Raw genomic sequence first — 18,442 nt, forward strand, 5'->3', positions numbered from 1 at the left:
GTGAATATTTTTAAGGACCAAGTTCTCTTCTCTTCTCTTCTCTTCTCTTCTCTTCTCTTCTCTTCTCTTCTCTTCTCTTCTCTTCTCTTCTCTTCTCTTCTCTTCTCTTCTCTTCTCTTCTCTTCTCTTCTCTTCTATTCTCTTCTCTTCTCTTTCTTCCTTTCCTCTCTATTTACACTGTCCAGGAAAAAGGGCTTTGACAAGGCATTTGAATCATTTCCCTCTTCCCTCTCGTGTGTTACGCAAAGTCACCTTCTGTTCTGCTGTATCAGTGTTACTCCAATAATCGTTGCAGTAGTGGCTGTTCAAGTGTTATTTTGGTTTGGCTTACACTTCAGTCCTGTTTTCTGTTCCCTTTTGTAGTTTTACTGTAGTGCAGTTGTAGTAACATCAATATCATTTTTACATTAACAAAAAAAAAAAAAGTAACACAATGTTTCTTATAAACATTAGCCTCTTTCTTGTTTGTAATTTGGGGGCAACATTAATTATTATTGTTAAATTGTCAATTCCTTTGATTAACTTGTTTGATTTGTATTTTTATTTTCTCTGATTGTCACTGCTTAATATGTGTTGGGGAAACACTTTCATTGTAGATACTGACCTGTAAATAATTTTTAAATGTACAAATCTTTGACTCTGTTTTCATGTTTACACCATGATGGCATATGTAATTTATCCAGTTGATTATTTTCTTATGGAGTAGACCCGTTTTCTATTGTGTTACTACTGTATGTTGGTTTCATTTGGCTGGGTGGTGGATGCACTTGTATCAGTCTCATTTCATGTTGAAAATAAGCAGACAAACTGAGCCTCGACTTATTATCAGCAATTGTCAGTAATTCAGTACTGTGATTGCTCTGCTCTCTGCGAAGAGACATTAATTCCTACCACCCTGTTTAAATTTGTACAAATCACCTGGTTATTATTATTATTGTCATTATTATTATTATTAAGCATGAATTTATATGGACCTAAAATATGATAAACATTGTGATTCTACAATCTAACGGTCTCGTTGTCGCTCTCTCCACTTGTCTGAAGCACACACAAACATTTTATATGATCATCACAATTCACAGACTATAATATATATAGGTGTGTTTGGTGTGGTCAGTTATACTAAAACGAATTAGATACTACAATGAAATCAGGTACTATATCATTTTTATTCCATTAATATAAAGTGTAATGTTATTCCTTATTTATGCATCGTTTCTTATTGCTCTGAGGCCCATACATAACACTTCACAGATGCAGTGAAGTGGTTTGACAGAAGGTTCAGGCTGTATTTACATTACAGCTTAACAACACAACACAACTACTGTACAGTGCAGTAGTTATGTAACAACAAATGGTATGTCTTGTTATACAATCTGCCAAATGCTATAAGAATGTTCTTCTTTGAATTGCCTTTTAAAGCTTTAAGCAGCCCAGAAAAAGTAAATAAACGTGACAACTGGTGATTTATGGATGCTGTCAACATATACTCTCACCAGCTGATAGAGGAGAGGTCACAGAGGTGAGCTGGCTTCATTCAAAGGTAACATGTTGCCCTTTTTTTCATTGACGTGTGATGATTGAAGCTGTTGCTATTGACAGCTGTTCTGAAGAAACAATGAAAGTTCCTCCACTGACTCCTGGAAAAGCAGTAAAATAACTTTCTTTCACTTGCTCTTTTGGTCCTTCTTTATTCACCCTAATTATCTCTCTCCAAACCAGTCTCTTGTTTCCCCGTATCTCTGAATAACCTTTTCATTACATTTGTACTCTCTCTTGTGCTTGTTTTTCCCTACACCACCCTCTCACTCTCTTTTATTGTCTGCTTTCAGTGTATCTTTCTTTTCTCTCTCCTCCTCCAACCCCACTTCTTATCTCTGCTGACATTTTCAGTCCAGTGACTTCAGACATAACTGCACAGACAATAATTTTTGTTGCTATACTAATCTGCTTTCTGTTGGAAACAAAGCATGAGTGGGGCCAGCTCATTAACAAGCCATTGTTCACTTTTCCATGCACCAAGACCAGTCCTGTTATACTGATAATTTGAACAGGGCTATTTTCTAAAGAGAATTAAATGTTAACAGAAAAGAGTTACGCTTGGTTGGGAAAGCTTGTATCATTTGTAGAAAGCTAACACAACTCACATCAGATGATGAATGGAGTGTGTAGAAAGAGTTCATAAGGGAACAAGTGAAAAGGCATAGCTGAGTATGTGCTATGAAACACATTTTTTGCTTCAAATTACAAAATAGTAAGAACATGGCTGACTCTTGAGTGATGAATGGTGATAACAAATGTCTTTATTTGAGATTTTGGACATAGTGAAGCAGCATAACATGGCCACCTATACACATACAACCAAACATCACCATCTGAGCTCAAACATCAAACATGACTTACTTCCTTATTTTTAAATGCTGATGTTTCTGGCATTTTTCAAACCTATATGGTAATCCTCCCACTTTCCTTTCATCAGTTACAAAAAACAAAAGCCACCCTTTATCAAGTACTTGTACATTTGCACAAATAAAACTTGGAATATGTGCACTCAAGGTTCCCCTTATAATATCACTTTTGACCAACGTTTTATTAAGGCTTATGGATATGTCAAGCTTTCCAGTGCATGCTGGTTCACTATGGCAACACTGAAGCTTTGTTGCTCATTTGAATCTCATCTCTTGCCACTGAAGTGTTTTTGTGGACGAGAAATCACAGATGAGTTCTGATGTTGTTCAGAGAAGTAAAGAGAATAAATCCCGGAATGCCCTTTATTTTACACCAGGCTGAAGGAAGTACATTGTGCACAGTGTAAAAATGTATACTGATTTGCATTTACTTGATTTTATGTTTTCCATTTAAATCAGCTGAAACTCGCAGTCAATTTTATTTAGTTATTTTTTATACATTTATTCTATAAACCGTTTTCTAATGTTGCCTCTTCTTGTTTACATGATGTCTTGCTGGTGCTGTGTGGACTCGCTGACAACCTGAGAAGGACAAAAAAGATCTTATAAAAATACAAACATTTTTATTGTCTATTTCTTAAGGACAGTGTGTGTCTCAAATAATATTTCCCATCAATAGTGCAGCAGTGAAGTTCGATGTTTATTGTTGGGAGTGAAGAGCTGTGCAGGGGAAGAAGACTAGGCACTGACAGGAAAGCTGCTTGTTCACAGAAGCCAGTGTGGGGTGATGCAGCTGGTTTATAAGTGTCTATACAGATTTGATGCAAACTACAAGATTTCAGGGATCAGTTAGAGATTAGAAATGTTGTTGCAAGCACAAATTTTGAATACAAAGTGGAGAGTAAATCTAAGTAGTTTGCTTCAACCTGCCATTGTGAATAAATGATAAAAAGGTAGATGGGATTTTGGAACCAGACTTACACACTGGGCACTAGCGCTCTGGCTCATAGAAACTTAATCTGCATAAGAATATGACAAGTCAAGATTAATTGGAAAAATTATAAATGCCAACATTTCTGTGACAGTATATTAGACTAAATGTGTGCTTGATGAATGTGTGTGTGTATGGACATTTTTGTATATGTGTTGAAAGTATCTACTGTATGTGTGTGTGTGTGTGTGTGTGTGTGTGTGTGTGTGTGTGTGTGTGTGTGTGTGTGTGTGTGTGTGTGTGTGTGTGTGTGTGTGTGTGTGTGTGTGCTCATACCTCTCCATCGCGGGTCTCAATGGTCTTGATGACAACAGTCTTCTTGGAGTGAACTTCCGGGGTGCGATGCTGGGACTCAGGACTGGTCTCTGTAAGAATGTAATAAAAGCTTTCATTTAGTTTATGGCAATGATTTTAATCTGGTATTGCTCTTAGATGGTTAATTGTCTTTGAACACCTTGCATACTGAGGAGCAGCCTCGACACAGTTGGAAAATCCCTCTCAAACATATCTAATCAATGGCACTAATGAATCATGGCTGTACCTAATACATCATCTTTAATTACTGCTCATTGTTTTCATTTAAGAAGCTGCATAAAGGAGCAAAGAGAGATATTGACAGAGATTAACTACACAGTTGGACTGTTAATACATCAAGTGCTTGGCCTAAACTGTGTAATTAAAGATGTGTGGCTCCTTGATGGTTGCTTCTGTGAATCAAAAACCTTGAGGGTTTTTCACATGTCATATATCCCCACACAGTGGTCAGAATGTGTCACTGCAGATATGCAACATGTCATGCCCTCAAAATAGCACTTGCCATATACAGTCATGGGCTATAATTAGTTTTTTTTATCCCCTCATTGACCCATAAGGAATGTAAAATGGATTTTAAGGGTATTTTTGTGCAAAGGGAAGAATGTGCACAGTTTCTCCTACCTCTGAATCCAATACTAGAATAGGCAGACTGGACAGGCGCAGTGGTGGTGATCCTGCAATACAAACAAACACAAAATGCAATGTTACAACTCAGTAACAAGAAAGAAATATACTGTACACTAAAATAAAATTTTACACACACTTTAAAAAGGTCAAACCATGATAGTCATATGACAAAAGCACAACTTTACTAACATCCAAATGAAAAGAAGAAAAGACACACCTGCTCTCCTCTCCCTCCAGCAGCTTGCGGTAAGTGGCAATTTCAATATCAAGAGCCATCTTGACATTAAGGAGATCCTGGTACTCCCTCAGGTGACGGGCCATGTCATCCTATAAATCAATACAAAGAAAGTTATTGGTTTGCTAAAATAAACGTCTCACCAAACATAAAGTCAACTGAAAGAACTTCAAAAAAATGTGAAGTAAACTTTTTATATATTTGTTATTTGTGACAGATTGTTTTGTCCATTCCAGATTCCAGTTGCACTAAAGTTCACTGTCTATAGCTGTTGCCACATTAATCCTTACAACCAGTGATGAGGTGGACAACTAAAATATGGGTGAGCTTGATTCAGTGATCATCCCCAAAATGAATAGCCAAGGCCCTGAATTTATTTTTCTGATTACCTTCATCTTGGCAATTTCTTCTTCCATTCGTGTGATGGTATCCTGGTAACTAGAGCCTTCACGAGTCATGCGATCCTCCATATCTCTCATCTGGCGGAGCAGAGACTCATTCTACAAGGGAAGACAGATGAAAAATTAGGTGTGGACGAGAGCAGTGTAAAGGTCTAAAAATGAATGAAAGCTATTGAAAGAGGGACAAATTGCTATTATTAAGAAAGAAAGACATACAAAACAACCATAGTATGAACCAGAAAGAGGATATAGGATGAAGCATGTATGGTAAAGAAACACAAACATAAAATAAGGTGAGAGACGCAGCAGCCAATACTCACAGTGCCCTTGAGTGAGTCAATCTCACAGGTGTAGGACTGGATCTGGTGCCTGTACTCCATACTCTCCTGTTTGGCCTGACGCAGTGCATCATTGTTCTTATTGACAGCCTGGTTCAGATCAGACACCTAAGGAGAGAGGGTAAGAGGATTTATCAGTGAAACAGCTAAAGGAAACTAAAGTGTGTGTGTGTGTGTGTGTGTGTGTGTGTGTGTGTGTGTGTGTGTGTGTGTGTGTGTGTGTGTGTGTGTGTGTGTGTGTGTGTGTGTGTGTGTGTGTGTGTGTTGTGTGTGCGTGCGTACGCTCCTACCCTACCTTAGACTTGTACCAGTCTTCAGCCTCTGAAATGTTCTTGGCGGCGATGCCCTCGTACTGCATGCGGATATCTCTCAGAGCAGCAGTCAGGTCGGGTTTGGACATGTCCATCTGGACCTGCACCTGAGTTTCTTGCATCTGGCTCTGCAGCTCACGGATCTCCTGCAAGGTGACAGGAGAAGAAAATGACTTTAAGCAAACATAATCATCAAATTCTTAACAGGGAGGTTAGAAAGAGGAAATTAATGAATATCTGTGGAGATTTAAAAAGACAGAAATGGTGTCCTCATTAACAACTAATGTAAAAATAATCAGTTGATATTGGATCTCATAAAAGGGAAGAGCTATATCATAAATATATAAAATCAATTTACATATACTGCATATAAGAATAAAAAATGTCCTACTACGCTATAAATTGGTTTAGTGCTGTACAATACTATGTATATTAATAAAGTGTTATTAGAAATCCAGAAATACACTGGGTTGACTTAGCACTGTAAAACTAGAAGTTTTAAATTGGTAAGCTTTGGTCCCCCTCAGCTGTCTTCTGGTCCAACCAAAATATATAAATAGCTTTGCATCTGTTCACATGCACATACTCTTTTTCTCTCTCTCATACACACACACAGCAGCTGACATGCTCTCTTCAACCAATCAGCAGATCAGCATTTCTGAGAGGTCAGAGTTGAGGCAGGAGTGACAAAATGACAGGAAAGGGACCTCGAGTGCGCCGATATGTGTCTGAGCATGTGGCTCAGAATGTGCTTTGATGTAAGTGAATGTGCAAAATGCTTCTTACTGCTTTGCATCTAAATGCACTATTTGCATTTACAATATTTACATTATAATATTTTCATTTAACAATATGTAGAAGAAGAGAGAGTGAGAATGTATAATCATGCATAATTGATGCGTTTTAATATCAGTGGGTGTGTTTAAGTGTGAAATATCTGATCCCCTGAAGAGCTGCGTGCCTACAGAGGCTCAGATATATCTGATATTACAGTATTACATCACACGGAGCTGATATATGATATAGTACACACCACCCTACTGACATACATAGTACAGATATACTGTAGTGGCCTCATTGCAGCCAGACAGACATAATTTATAGACAGATCTATATACCTCTTCATGGATCTTCTTGAGGAAGGCAATTTCCTCTTGAAGACTCTCAATGCGTCTCTCCAGGTCCAGCCTGGCCAGAGTGGCATTGTCAACATCCTGGATACAAAACACAAAAATAAGAAAATTATAGCATCAAGCAACAGTAGAAGTAAAAAGGTGAGAACATGAAATTGAAAGAAAGACAGTGGTTAGTGACAAGCAGGAGAATTGGACAAGTACAAGATTGAGTGTTTCCAAGAAAATGAGGCTGAAGGAAAGTTATAAGGATATAAAGAAAGCTATTAAGTTTTTATTGAAATAGAAAACATACGGCTCTGAAAGCAGAAAGGTTGTTCTCTGCATCTTCCTTCTGGTGAATCTCCTCTTGCAGTCTGGAGACATCAACAGACAGAGAGAAAAAAACAGCAAAAAGAAAGTTTAAAGAGTTGAAATATAAAACAATATAATCACACGTTTTGAGTGTTTGAGAGCATGGCCTGTTCCTTAGGGACCAATTACTAGACAGATAAAATAATTGCCACTTTTCATTCCTCCAGACTTCTGTCGGTAAATTTAAAAGAATAGAACCGATTGGGCAATGACACATCACAGTCTAACTTCTTACAAGTATGAATACACGCACACACACAAGCACACACACACACACAAGCACCTGCTCTGTAGCAGTGTTATAGCTTCTGTCACATTGTCAGTGTCAGAAAGGTTATGGTGAGAAAGGATCAGAGGTCTGGTACTGTTTCCAGAATTAACATTTTACTATGCACCCTGAATAACAAAATGTATGCAATGCATGTATGCAAAATTAGCAGGAGTTAAACAGTTATTCAGTAAAATATTCAAAGAAAAGCACACTTTCAACAGGTGCGAGTCCAGTGGCATGGTGATCAATCTTTTAGTTTGGTGTGGTACAATTTATTTATTTTTTAATATTGTGCAGCACAGATGGAGACCTAGCACCAGTGGACTGCACTTACTGTACATAATTTGCTCCACAGTGCACATTTTCACCTGTGCCATTCCCATTAAAAGCCCGGTCTTATGAATGCATTTGATTTCTCTCTCTCTGATTTTTAAAGGTACAGTAAAGTGCCTCATGCATAAAAGGATCGTTGTAAGATCATCTGTTTTTTGTATTGAGTATATGATATAGTTGTTGATGCCATCATTAAATTCTGCTGTCATTCTGTGTGTGTCTGAATGCATGTGTTGTAACTGATCTCAGTGGGAGCAGCAGGTGCTTTAGATTTAGAAAGGGATGATAGAGTCAAAGAGTCAAGAGCGTTTATGCTTGTGGTGTGTGTGTGTGTGTGTGTGTGTGTGTGTGTGTGTGTGTGTGTGTGTGTGTGTGTGTGTGCTTATACATTTAAATTTAAGACATTGCTCGCTGTTGCAATGACAGAAATTCTAAATTCATATAGTTGACCTAGTAGCTACAAATAGACCACTCAGAAATACACCCACAACACAGCTCTCTCTATACATATCTCTTTTTCTTTTCTTCACACATACAAGCAATCTGTATTTTGCTGACTTTTTAAAATGTTAATACATTTTTGCTCATAGCTTAACTCTGTACAGGTACATACACAGAACAGGCTGTGTGTATTCAACCATTTGTTTCCCTCTGCATACCTCTCTGTCTGTCTGAAACTGAATCTGTGTCTCTGTCTCATCTTTATTCCGACAAGCCTGTGAGTCTCTCTATCTCTTTCTTCCTTCTATTCTGCTATGTCTCTTGTGAATAAATTATAAAACACCTTTGTAAAAAGTTGGTGAACCATAACAGTCATTGAAGTATACAAATTCTCAAATCACTCCTGTATTACTTTGTTGTTTCTCTTTTCTTCACAAGAGCTGAGAGACCCAGTGGAAATCAGCCCATTATCTTGATATTGCATGTAGGTATGTTTTATCTCTTTCATTGTACAAATTAAGTTATCTATCTAAAATACCCCTCTTTCTCTTTTTCTCATCAATTCTTTTTTCCTTCCCTACCAATTATTTAGTTAAGTTTTAGTTTTGCTCCATTTTTCTCAGTAAACATCAGTCTTTGGTTAAACTGCTCGTAACTCACGGACATATTAAACTTTTGAATAGGGTTCACAAGCAGATATTGCTTTGCTTAAAAGAGTCACATGAGAAAAAGGTTGGGACCTCCTGATGTAGACGGTTGTTCCAACCGATTATAGAAATTCCACTGGAGACCCTGTCTAAAATATGCGACTAGTGTTTATCTTTCTGGAGGAGGTGACATCGGCCTCTTGCTCACTCCTGCCAAAGTGCATCTGTTGTCTGGGAACTCTAGCTGTTATACTAAGCTATATCAGCAGCATGTATTCTTCATGTCATCCTTTTTCATTATTCATCCATTCATCCACATTTTTAAAGGTCCATCTAACTCATTCATCCGTCCTCTTACGTACCTCAGTTTAATTTTCTGCAGGTCGTCAGCCAGGTTGTCTCTCTCCACCTCCACTCGGGCACGCTGGTTGGAGAGGCTCTCAATTTGCCTCCTCAGCTCCCTCATTTCCTCCTCATACAGATCAGCCACACGTCCGGGCCCCTCGCGGCCCCTCAGCTTCTCAATCTCCACGGTCAGCGCTCCATTCTGCTGCTCCAGGAAACGAACCTTCTCTATGTAGCTGGCAAAGCGATCGTTGAGATGCTGAAGTTCGGCCTTCTCATTGGTCCTTGTGTTGAGGAAGTCCTGGTTCATTGCATCAGCAAGGTTGAAGTCAAGTTTCTCACCTGAATAAGTGCGCATGGCTGTAGAGGAGCCGTACCCTGCTCCAGCACCAGAGGACAATCTGTAGTTGGAATAGGAGGGAGCACCACTGCTCTTGACCTCATACACGCGGCTGGCCATATGGCTGGCAGAGGAGCTGCGGCCTCCTCCTGATGAGAAGAGGGAAGACATCGGGGATGAACCGACGCCTGAGCCAAAGGTGCGACGGTATGAGGAGGCACTCTGGCTTGAGGAGGAGAAGGACTTGCTCATGGCTGGTTGACTGGTTGGTTGGCTTGTAGTTTGACGGAGCTGCTGGAGATGCTGAGACCCAACTGTCCCAATGGGCAACTGGGAGAGAGATTAAGTGAAGAAATGCCAGGCACTGAGCGCTGCTATTTGTAGATTAACCACACCCATTCCGACCCTGACCCCTCCTCTCCCTCCTCCCTCTGTCTCCATTCACCCCATCTCTACTACCACTACCTCCTACTCCACCCCTCCACTGTACCTCAGCCACATTTTCCTGTTATTAATCACTTTGTCAGCATTTTCGATCCAGGCCAAAATTTGAATCTTGCCTTGGTTCCAGTTTGGTTTCACCAATGATTAAGATTTTCTTTCACGTTCCAGTGATAAATTATTTTAAAGTGTCGGGAATATATAAAGGGACACTTAGGAAAATGTAGCTATCATTGTTGTAAACACAATCATCAGGGCAGTTTTCTTCATAGTACAAATCTTAGTTTTTACTTATAGACTGCATCGTTGCAATCAGTAATACAATCTCTGAATATACTAAATTGTGTAATCTGATTACTTCTTTTCTGTCGTTGTGTCCATTAAATCCATATAAAGTTAATTAAAGCAGTTTTTAATGGGACTGTAACAATGTTTTCCACAAATCTTTTGGCCTTTTAAAAAAAGGTCTCTGAGCAGAAAGCTGTGATTCTGGTTGCTTTTTTAGAAAAACTTGACTTCATACATGACTAATTTTTTTTTTTTTTATTAGTTTATTGCACTCTCTTGATTCGTCATCCATTATTCTGTAAGCCTGTCCTGTACATCCCCTCCCCCTCTGTAGCCACTCATCTTTTCTCTTGCCCCTTCCTCTCCTCTCCCCCTGTCCCGCCTGTTGCCAGCCCTTGATTCAGCTGTCGAACAGGTCGGGTTTCAACTGCTGGAAAGGGCGGATGCTTCTGTGTATATGCGTGTGTGTGTCCATGTGTGTGTTCTTGGATGCAAACATGATTGAGTGAGTAAGTAAAGTCATTCAGTGAGTGTCTGCATTTGAGCTGTAACTTAAATATGGTAGGTTGTTACAGAGAGAGTTTGTTTCATATACGCTAACTGCATACCACATTGAGGAGGGAAAGTATGTAGTGTCCCCATTTTAAGACCATTTGAAATAGCTTCACATATTTGAAATAACCATTGCATACTATTCAGTTTTTTCATGTTTATTGGAGCTAACGAAGCTGGTTCATAAAAGCAGTTGAGATAAACAGCCTCAATTTATTGACATGACAGTGTTTTGAGTGGAATTCGCACATACATTTTGAGTTATTGTGACCCTGTCAGGAGCTATAGAGTTACAATAGAGTAATATATTTCCCCTTGGTTACATAAGCAGCAGTACACTTTGACTGATAGGGCTGCTGCCAGGAAGGTCACACTCCATTTTATCATGACGGCTCTCCACTAGACTCTCACACACTATGAGTTGGTATACAATCAGTCATGCCCTTTCTGGTTAAATGATTTGTGATACTGTATGAAATTAGCAGTTTGTGTGTATATTTAACTATTTATATAGGGACTCACGTCCCGTCTGAAGGCAAAAATTCAGTCACCACAAATTAAGCCATCAATCTTTGAGTGAAGGGTAGAATTATGACCACAGTGAAGCTTAATGGTCAATAGGGTGAAAAACAACTACATGCAGTATAATCACTAGCATAGTTACACATTATCCCTCTGTTTTTTGGCAATTGGTTGAATGTAAGCCAAATATTTTGGTCTATTTTTGTCACCTACCTAACTTAGCTTTCTAGAAGCACGCTAACTTTGTGTGTCTGTTGTTTGGTGCTGGGCAGCAAGCATACAGTTGGGTTAAAAACAAGTTTGTTTGGGAGTAAATTACTACCTGCTGCTGGTGGGCTTGAACAAAAAACCTAAAAGGGGCAGTAACATCGGAACAGTTACATAGCATTGGGTCATGGTTCACCACTAAAGGCAGCCCTTTCACATTATATATTTGACATTTGATGTTAATATCTAAAGTATAAATTAGGTTTAAGGTGAGATAAAGGGTTAGGGATTAACATTAAGTTGTTATGTTTAAAGTAAGTGTCCAAGAGATGTGGAAGTTTGCATGTGTACATTTGGGTATTTGAATGAATGCTGTTGGTCTATTGCTCATGTCAGACAGTCAGGACTGTAGCTGAAAGGGAGCCCAGGCTAGTGATGCATCTCTACCTTACCATGCGTGTTGATGGTAATGATAGTGATAATTATGATGGTTCAACGTTTGTAAGATGCTAAAAATGTCTTCAAGAACTGAATAGAAGCATTACATTTGTCTGCCAATCAGACTGAATTGCCACTCTATGTTCATGCAAGCAGCATGTTGCCCTAATCAGCAGTGATTGACAAATCCATCTTGTCAATGTCATTTTAACTGACAAAATTATTATATCATCTAAGCCTGTCCCCATTTCCCCCCATTCATTCTTCTGTTGCCATTTTTCAGGCTGGTACAGGAAGTAGACGCCCCTATTCTGAGTCTGAGACCAGGTATAGCACATAGGACGATTATCCCAACTTTTTCAGCTCTTTAAATCACTTTATACATTTGAAGTATAACTGAAATAAATTTCCTTTTACTGTCTACTCCTGCATACAGTACCTCCTACTTAGCTTTTGTCCTGTGTTCACCTTGGAGAAAAAAAACAAAAATCAAAACAAAGACATTTGTATTTCAAGTTTGTGATTTTGTGATTGTGCCCCATAGTTTAACATTACTTTGATTTAATACTGTTCTGCCATGTGCTTATAGCTGAAGATCAATCAGAAAATCAAATCTGGCAAGTGATTACATGGTGTTCATAGAGCTGACAGTCACACTAAACCTGATAGCACCCTGCTACACAACACAAGTGCCACAGACTCTGAACAACAACCCACAGTAGCTTTCCTGCTACAGTCTACTTGTTATCTTAATCCCAAGTCTGTCGTATATGAGATGCTCATTAGCTTGTTGTCAGTTAGCTGGCTAAGTGGATAATTAGCTGCAACAACTGCAAATGTCACTTTGTACTCATTAGATGCAGGTTTGGTCATTGCTCTTCAAAATCCCTGCTGGCCACACATTTTCTGTCCATTGACTTGTAGTGACAGCAGTTTCTTTACTTTATCATCTTTTGTCAACCAAACAAGCCACATTACACACACACACACACACACACACACACACACACACACACACACACACACACACACACACACACACACACACACACACACACACACACACACACACACACACATTCTAATATTAAAATTAACATTTAAAAAAAAAATGTTGCAATTATTTTTGAGTGCAAAGAGGAATAATGAAATATGAGATCAGTTGGATTTTTAAGACCCTGCATAAAGGTGTTTTCAATTACTCTAGCTGATAGGACCTCTGGCCAGGTTAAAACTGGGTTGAGCAACTGCTTGGTAATATATTATAAAACTAACAGGGAGGTCTGGGAGATGTCAATCAAGACTAGTTTGTACACTCACACTGTCCTGAGAAGAGGTCTAATCAGGCTTAAGTGAAAACACCTGTGTGAATGGACTATTGGTATGTAGAGGCTTCTCTGTAAAAGTATCTTTCTTTCTAAACAAGTTTTATGACCAATGATTATCAAATAAAAAGTTAGTGTCTTCCAAATTACATAACCTTTAGCAGAATCTGATACTTCTTGCAGTGTAAAGATTGGCAATGTAACTTTTTAGGTTATGCAGTTGAGTGAGGGGGTCTCAGTAACATTTCTTCTATGATAGCCTGACTGTGTAACCAAGCAACTGGAGAATTTAAATGCAATGGCACATTTATTCATTTATTGTGCCTGTATACAGTTTGGAAAATGAATCTCTCTTGATCATGCACTTCTTTAGCAGTTTGTTTTCACACATTTACCTCTGTGTATGTAGTAAAAGATTTGAGATCTTCAGCAATTTTAGGCTAATTAATTTTCAAATCCTCTGACCTATAACATTTCTAACCTGCATCAAATAAGAAACAATTTGTTAGCGTGCTGTATGAGTGTCCATGTGTCTGTGCTGTGTGGGGGCGTGAAGTTTGAGTGGTTGTCTTGTGTGGTCAAGCATGTATTTGCATTTCATAGAGTAGCGTGTGTGTGTGTCAGCTGCCAGTGGTGTCAGCTCTATTTTTAGATTTCCTGTTTGAACTCTGTTGTCCAGCCACTTTCCCAAATGATCATGGTACTAAAGAAAGAGCCTGACAACCTCCACAAAAATAAGAATAATGATGCTGTTTTTTCTGGCATGCCATGGAGATAAATATAAGTGCTGATAAACTGAAATATCAAACGATAGCTGAAAATAGGATTTTACTTAAATCAGTGGGCCACACTTACTAATATGTGAATCCATTGTTGAACCTACTGCCATATTACTTCCAGTCAAGATTCAGTGACTTGAATAACCATTGAAAACAAAACTAGAATATAGTATTTGAATATATATTAATCATAACATTTAAAACACATTGATTCACTTGTTTTTCCATCATTACTATGGCCAGGTTTGATAATTTGTGTTGCGTCTAGCCCAGCCTTTGCAGGCTAATCCTGAAATATCTGTCAACATGAGCTGCATTTCCAATTTGAGGTAAAATGTGACATGATTTTGACCATGCTTAAGGAACTGACCATAATTTCTGAAAAAAGCAAAAACATCTCCCCATCATAAACCACTGCTGCCCACTACACAACTACTATACAAAAAGCAGACTAACTATATAATCATGATAATAACTGTAGTCTTTGAAACTCACAACCATATTGTTGGTTTCATATAGATCATAGACTGATATAGATCTTGTGAAATTAACCTCTATACTACAGTCTCAAACCATTTTTGATGTATAATTAATGTATGTCTCGGTTCTGGGAATCCAAGAGTCACCAGGCCTCTTTCCAGGACCATGACTTTGCTTGTTCAAATGCCAAAGGCCCATGTGGTCGGGGAAGGGTCCCTGAATAGACAGGCACACCATATTCAAATGTTGATATTAGTAAACATGCAATATATTTTTTTATCATATTACAAGGACTCAAGTTTGGACTTTAAAAAGTGAAATACAGCCACACCAACAATGATGACCTCACTAGTTACAGGTATGAGTTTTGGAGTCATGGGCTCAAACTGTTACTCAGGACGTTTTCCCATTCTGCTGCACTCATATACCAAAAATGACATGAGGGCTTCTAACTGTCACAGATGATATGAAATGACCTGATGGGAACACCATGTAACTTTGAGTGTATTATCTGCTGATATGACAGAGGCAGTCATACTGGAGTTTCCCTGGGAGACTTCCAGTTAGAGAGCACATCATCAGCACAGCACAGAAAATGACTTACCTTTGCGTTGCCTAACAACCCCAGACACAGAAGCAACATCTGACCTGTAGCCTAGAAACACTCTTAAATTAGCAATCAGATCCCATCACGGCTGGGAAAATAGTTACAGACACAGACACATGCATGCACCAAGTCTGAGAATATCGACAGAACGTAGCAGCCAAATCCGACTCAAACATGCCTCAATTATGTTATGTTATGTTATGTTATGTTATTTATTTACGTTGCCTGGATTCTTAAAAAAATTACAAAATGAGTGGGTCAAAAAACATTTGCATGGTTTTTATTTGATTTTAAAATTATTTTACACTCCTCCCAGCAAATGATATTATCACTGCCATTCATTCTGACTCTCCCCACCAACATTTTCTGTGGCATCATTGGGAACTAATTACTCTTTTATCACTTCCCAAGCGTAGGGTATTTTGGGAAGGGAGGGGGCATCTGGCATGTGAAATTATGTGGCAGTCAGAAGCCTAAAAGTGTGGATGACAGGAAGGCTGGCATGTTGGGAAATTGTCGAGGGTCCTTTTTTAACCACCGGACATGTGGAAATGTTAGAAGATTTGTGTGTTTATATGAAATTTGGTACACTACAAAGACAACTGTATGATTTCATCTTCGTCAACAGCACATAGTAATAGAGTCAAAGACTCATGGTATATGTTTAGCTCTACTAGATGTTTTTGAGGTGCATAATGTGATAATAGTGGTGGATAGTGATACAAAGCCGAGTGAAGGGTGGTGAAAATCTAGTGATGTTTTACTATGATTTAAATAGTGTGTATAGGTGAGAGGCGTTCAGCTGGTTTCATCCTTCATGAACACTGAATGCATGTTGCCCGGCAACGAACCAAACACAGATACACACATGCCAATGAGTTGAGCTGTTGCACAAGAGTGACACAAGGACGAAAGGATGAGAGTATGAGCGTTAAGGAGGGGGGAAGAAAGATAGATAGATTGTGTGTGTGTGTGTGTGTGTGTGTGTGTGTGTGTGTGTGTGTGTGTGTGTGTGTGTGTGTGTGTGTGTGTGTGTGTGTGTTTGTGTGTGTGTAGTACTTGTGTTTGAAGATTGGTGATTGCATGCAATTGTGTAATGTGAAAACTACTTTATGACCATATTTAACACAGAAATGTGTTCTAAAACTATTTGCAGCCTATCTAAGGAGATATAAAACATCAACAGCAGCAGCACAATGTGTCAGGAACAGAAAGCGGTGGACATTATGATTCATGTGTAACACTAAATCGAAAGGCATCTGTTTAGTTACACTCTAATTGCCCCTCATTTCTTTTTGTTAGATTGGCAATGTTTCATGGCAGGACAATGTACAACTCAATATTCATTAAAAGAAAACTCAAAGAGTTCATAGTGCAAGTAATACTGATCCCAATGACATTATGCAACATTTACTGGATGCCACCTTTGGCATGCCAAGGATGGCATCGCTGTGTGAATAGCAGGGGCAAAGCCAAGAATTTGGTCTTCCATTGGGCAGTCTTTGTGGGTCTCATAGTCTGCTAAACACGTAGTCAGTTTCCAGTAATATAATTATTTTTTTCAAAACCCAGGTTACAAAGTACGTGCTTCACACAAGGCAGGAAATTAAAATCTGCAAAATATAAAATAATCAAATCAGATTTTATGACAAATCAAATAAAAACAACTCCAGTAGTAATAAGATAAAATACATGAAAATGAAAAGCAAATAAAAAGATATTTTAAGTAAAATAATTTGTTATTTATTTTTTGAAAAAAAAAATTAAGTAAATCCAGGATACTATCACTGAAATTTAACAGATGATACTGACTAAGCCTTATTTCTTACGGAGCCCTGACTGAAAACGCTCTTTTCCATCTAGTTTACAGCCTCTGTGTCCAAGGATCTCCAAGGCTTCTGTGGTACTTCCTCTTTTTCATATATATATACTTTTTAAAAAATTATTATAATTTTTATTATTTTCGTGCTATAAACATCACCTGTTGCATCATATGTCAGCAGTATTGAATGAAGAAGCCTGGTATACAGATCATTAATGAGAAGGACACCTGATGATGATGTGAAAAGATCTTCACTGAGCCATCAAAACCTCTATATTAACATATTTATATTTTAAATTAAAATATTTATATTTCAAAAATGATCATGAATACCAGTTCAAAGAAAGTAGCCTTGTGCATCCCCAGCTGTAGTTGCAGCCTCAAGGCAACAGTATTTCCCACCAAGTGGTTGAAATAGACACAAGAGGGAGCAAGAGGACAATTAGACATGATGAACTACTGTGACACAAATCTCTCAGGGAATAAAACGGCTCTCCTCTGTACTCCTCCAGTTCACTGTTCACAACAGAGGGGAGCGATTAAGATAACTGATGACTATGAACTGAACTTAAATCTGAGTATTCAATATCAAAGCAGCTTTAGGGGAAAAGAAACTGGGGCAGAAACTTAAAGATGGATGTACACAATATCAGTAGCATTTAAACATTTTAGGAGGAAACAATGAAATGCTCTTCTTGATTAAATGTTATTATTAGCACATATTGGATCTCTGTGCACTACAGGGTCTTACCTGGACTGAGGTGAACTGATGAGACTCCTCTGCAGGGGGTAGATATGTAGACTTCATGACTTTTAGACAAGGAAATCCTTCTTTTCTATAATTTATGAGTCCAACACATGAGAGTCAACCTCCTATGTGGTCAAAATGAAGACATTTTATTTGATATATTAAAAAGATAACACATTTAAGTCTCATGTTAAACCAGCTGTACAGTTTTTTTTTACCAGCTGTAGAATTTACACTGACAGCTGTGAATTGTATCATTAAAAAAACGATGGCACTTCTAAGAAGGAATTGCATTGTCAGATTGGTGTAGCACCTGTCCACGCCTGCAGGCTATTTGGGTGGTTTCTTGGGAATCAATATTGTGAGCATGCACGCACTTAATACGACATCTCCCACTCGGTTTCAAAGCCGTGATGACGTACTTACAGGTCGGTAAGAGAGCACCTCGGTTTCTACATTATTTCCGCAGCCGTGCGGTCGTCAGCCGATACTACGTTGCATGCTCGCAGCCTCTTCCTCCTCCTCCTCCTCCTCCTCCCCATCCTCATGCCCCGCCTTTTCAACGTGAGGTTTCTTTCAGCTAATTATTTATATGTTTTCTCTCACATGGGGTTTTGGGGTTTAATGTGAGCTGTCGACACTGGCTCCGGCTCTTTTGGTCATTATGGGAATGTAAAGGAGAAAAAAGCAAAGGGAACTCTGCATCTTTCTGACTGTGCCTCCGACGCTCCCGTGAACAGATC

General features: G+C 38.7%; 1 protein-coding gene across 1 annotated transcript; it reads right to left on the bottom strand.

The window, feature by feature from the left end:
• Nucleotides 1-2,281: 2,281 nt before the first annotated feature.
• Nucleotides 2,282-9,819, bottom strand: desma (desmin a). The gene is made up of 10 exons (XM_062431186.1): nucleotides 9,168-9,819; nucleotides 7,055-7,115; nucleotides 6,745-6,840; nucleotides 5,611-5,772; nucleotides 5,298-5,423; nucleotides 4,966-5,076; nucleotides 4,559-4,668; nucleotides 4,336-4,388; nucleotides 3,676-3,764; nucleotides 2,282-2,990 (listed from the first exon to the last, which is right to left on the bottom strand). The coding sequence occupies exons 1-10, from the start codon at nucleotides 9,740-9,742 to the stop codon at nucleotides 2,949-2,951; spliced, it is 1,425 nt and encodes a 474-aa protein (XP_062287170.1). The 5' UTR covers nucleotides 9,743-9,819; the 3' UTR covers nucleotides 2,282-2,948.
• Between the last annotated feature and the right edge of the window lie 8,623 nt (nucleotides 9,820-18,442).

Source organism: Scomber scombrus, chromosome 13 (genome assembly GCF_963691925.1).
Source record: "Scomber scombrus chromosome 13, fScoSco1.1, whole genome shotgun sequence".
Classification (NCBI taxonomy): Eukaryota; Metazoa; Chordata; class Actinopteri; order Scombriformes; family Scombridae; genus Scomber; species Scomber scombrus.

Coding starts and splice junctions, on each gene's coding strand:
- desma (XM_062431186.1), bottom strand. CDS start 9,742: ATGAGCAAGTCCTTCTCCTCCTCAAGCCAGAGTGCCTCCTCATACCGT. Junction 5,773..6,744: donor TCAAGAAGATCCATGAAGAG/GTATATAGATCT, acceptor GTCACCTTGCAG/GAGATCCGTGAGCTGCAGAG. Junction 4,389..4,558: donor CTGGAGGGAGAGGAGAGCAG/GTGTGTCTTTTC, acceptor TTTGTATTGCAG/GATCACCACCACTGCGCCTG.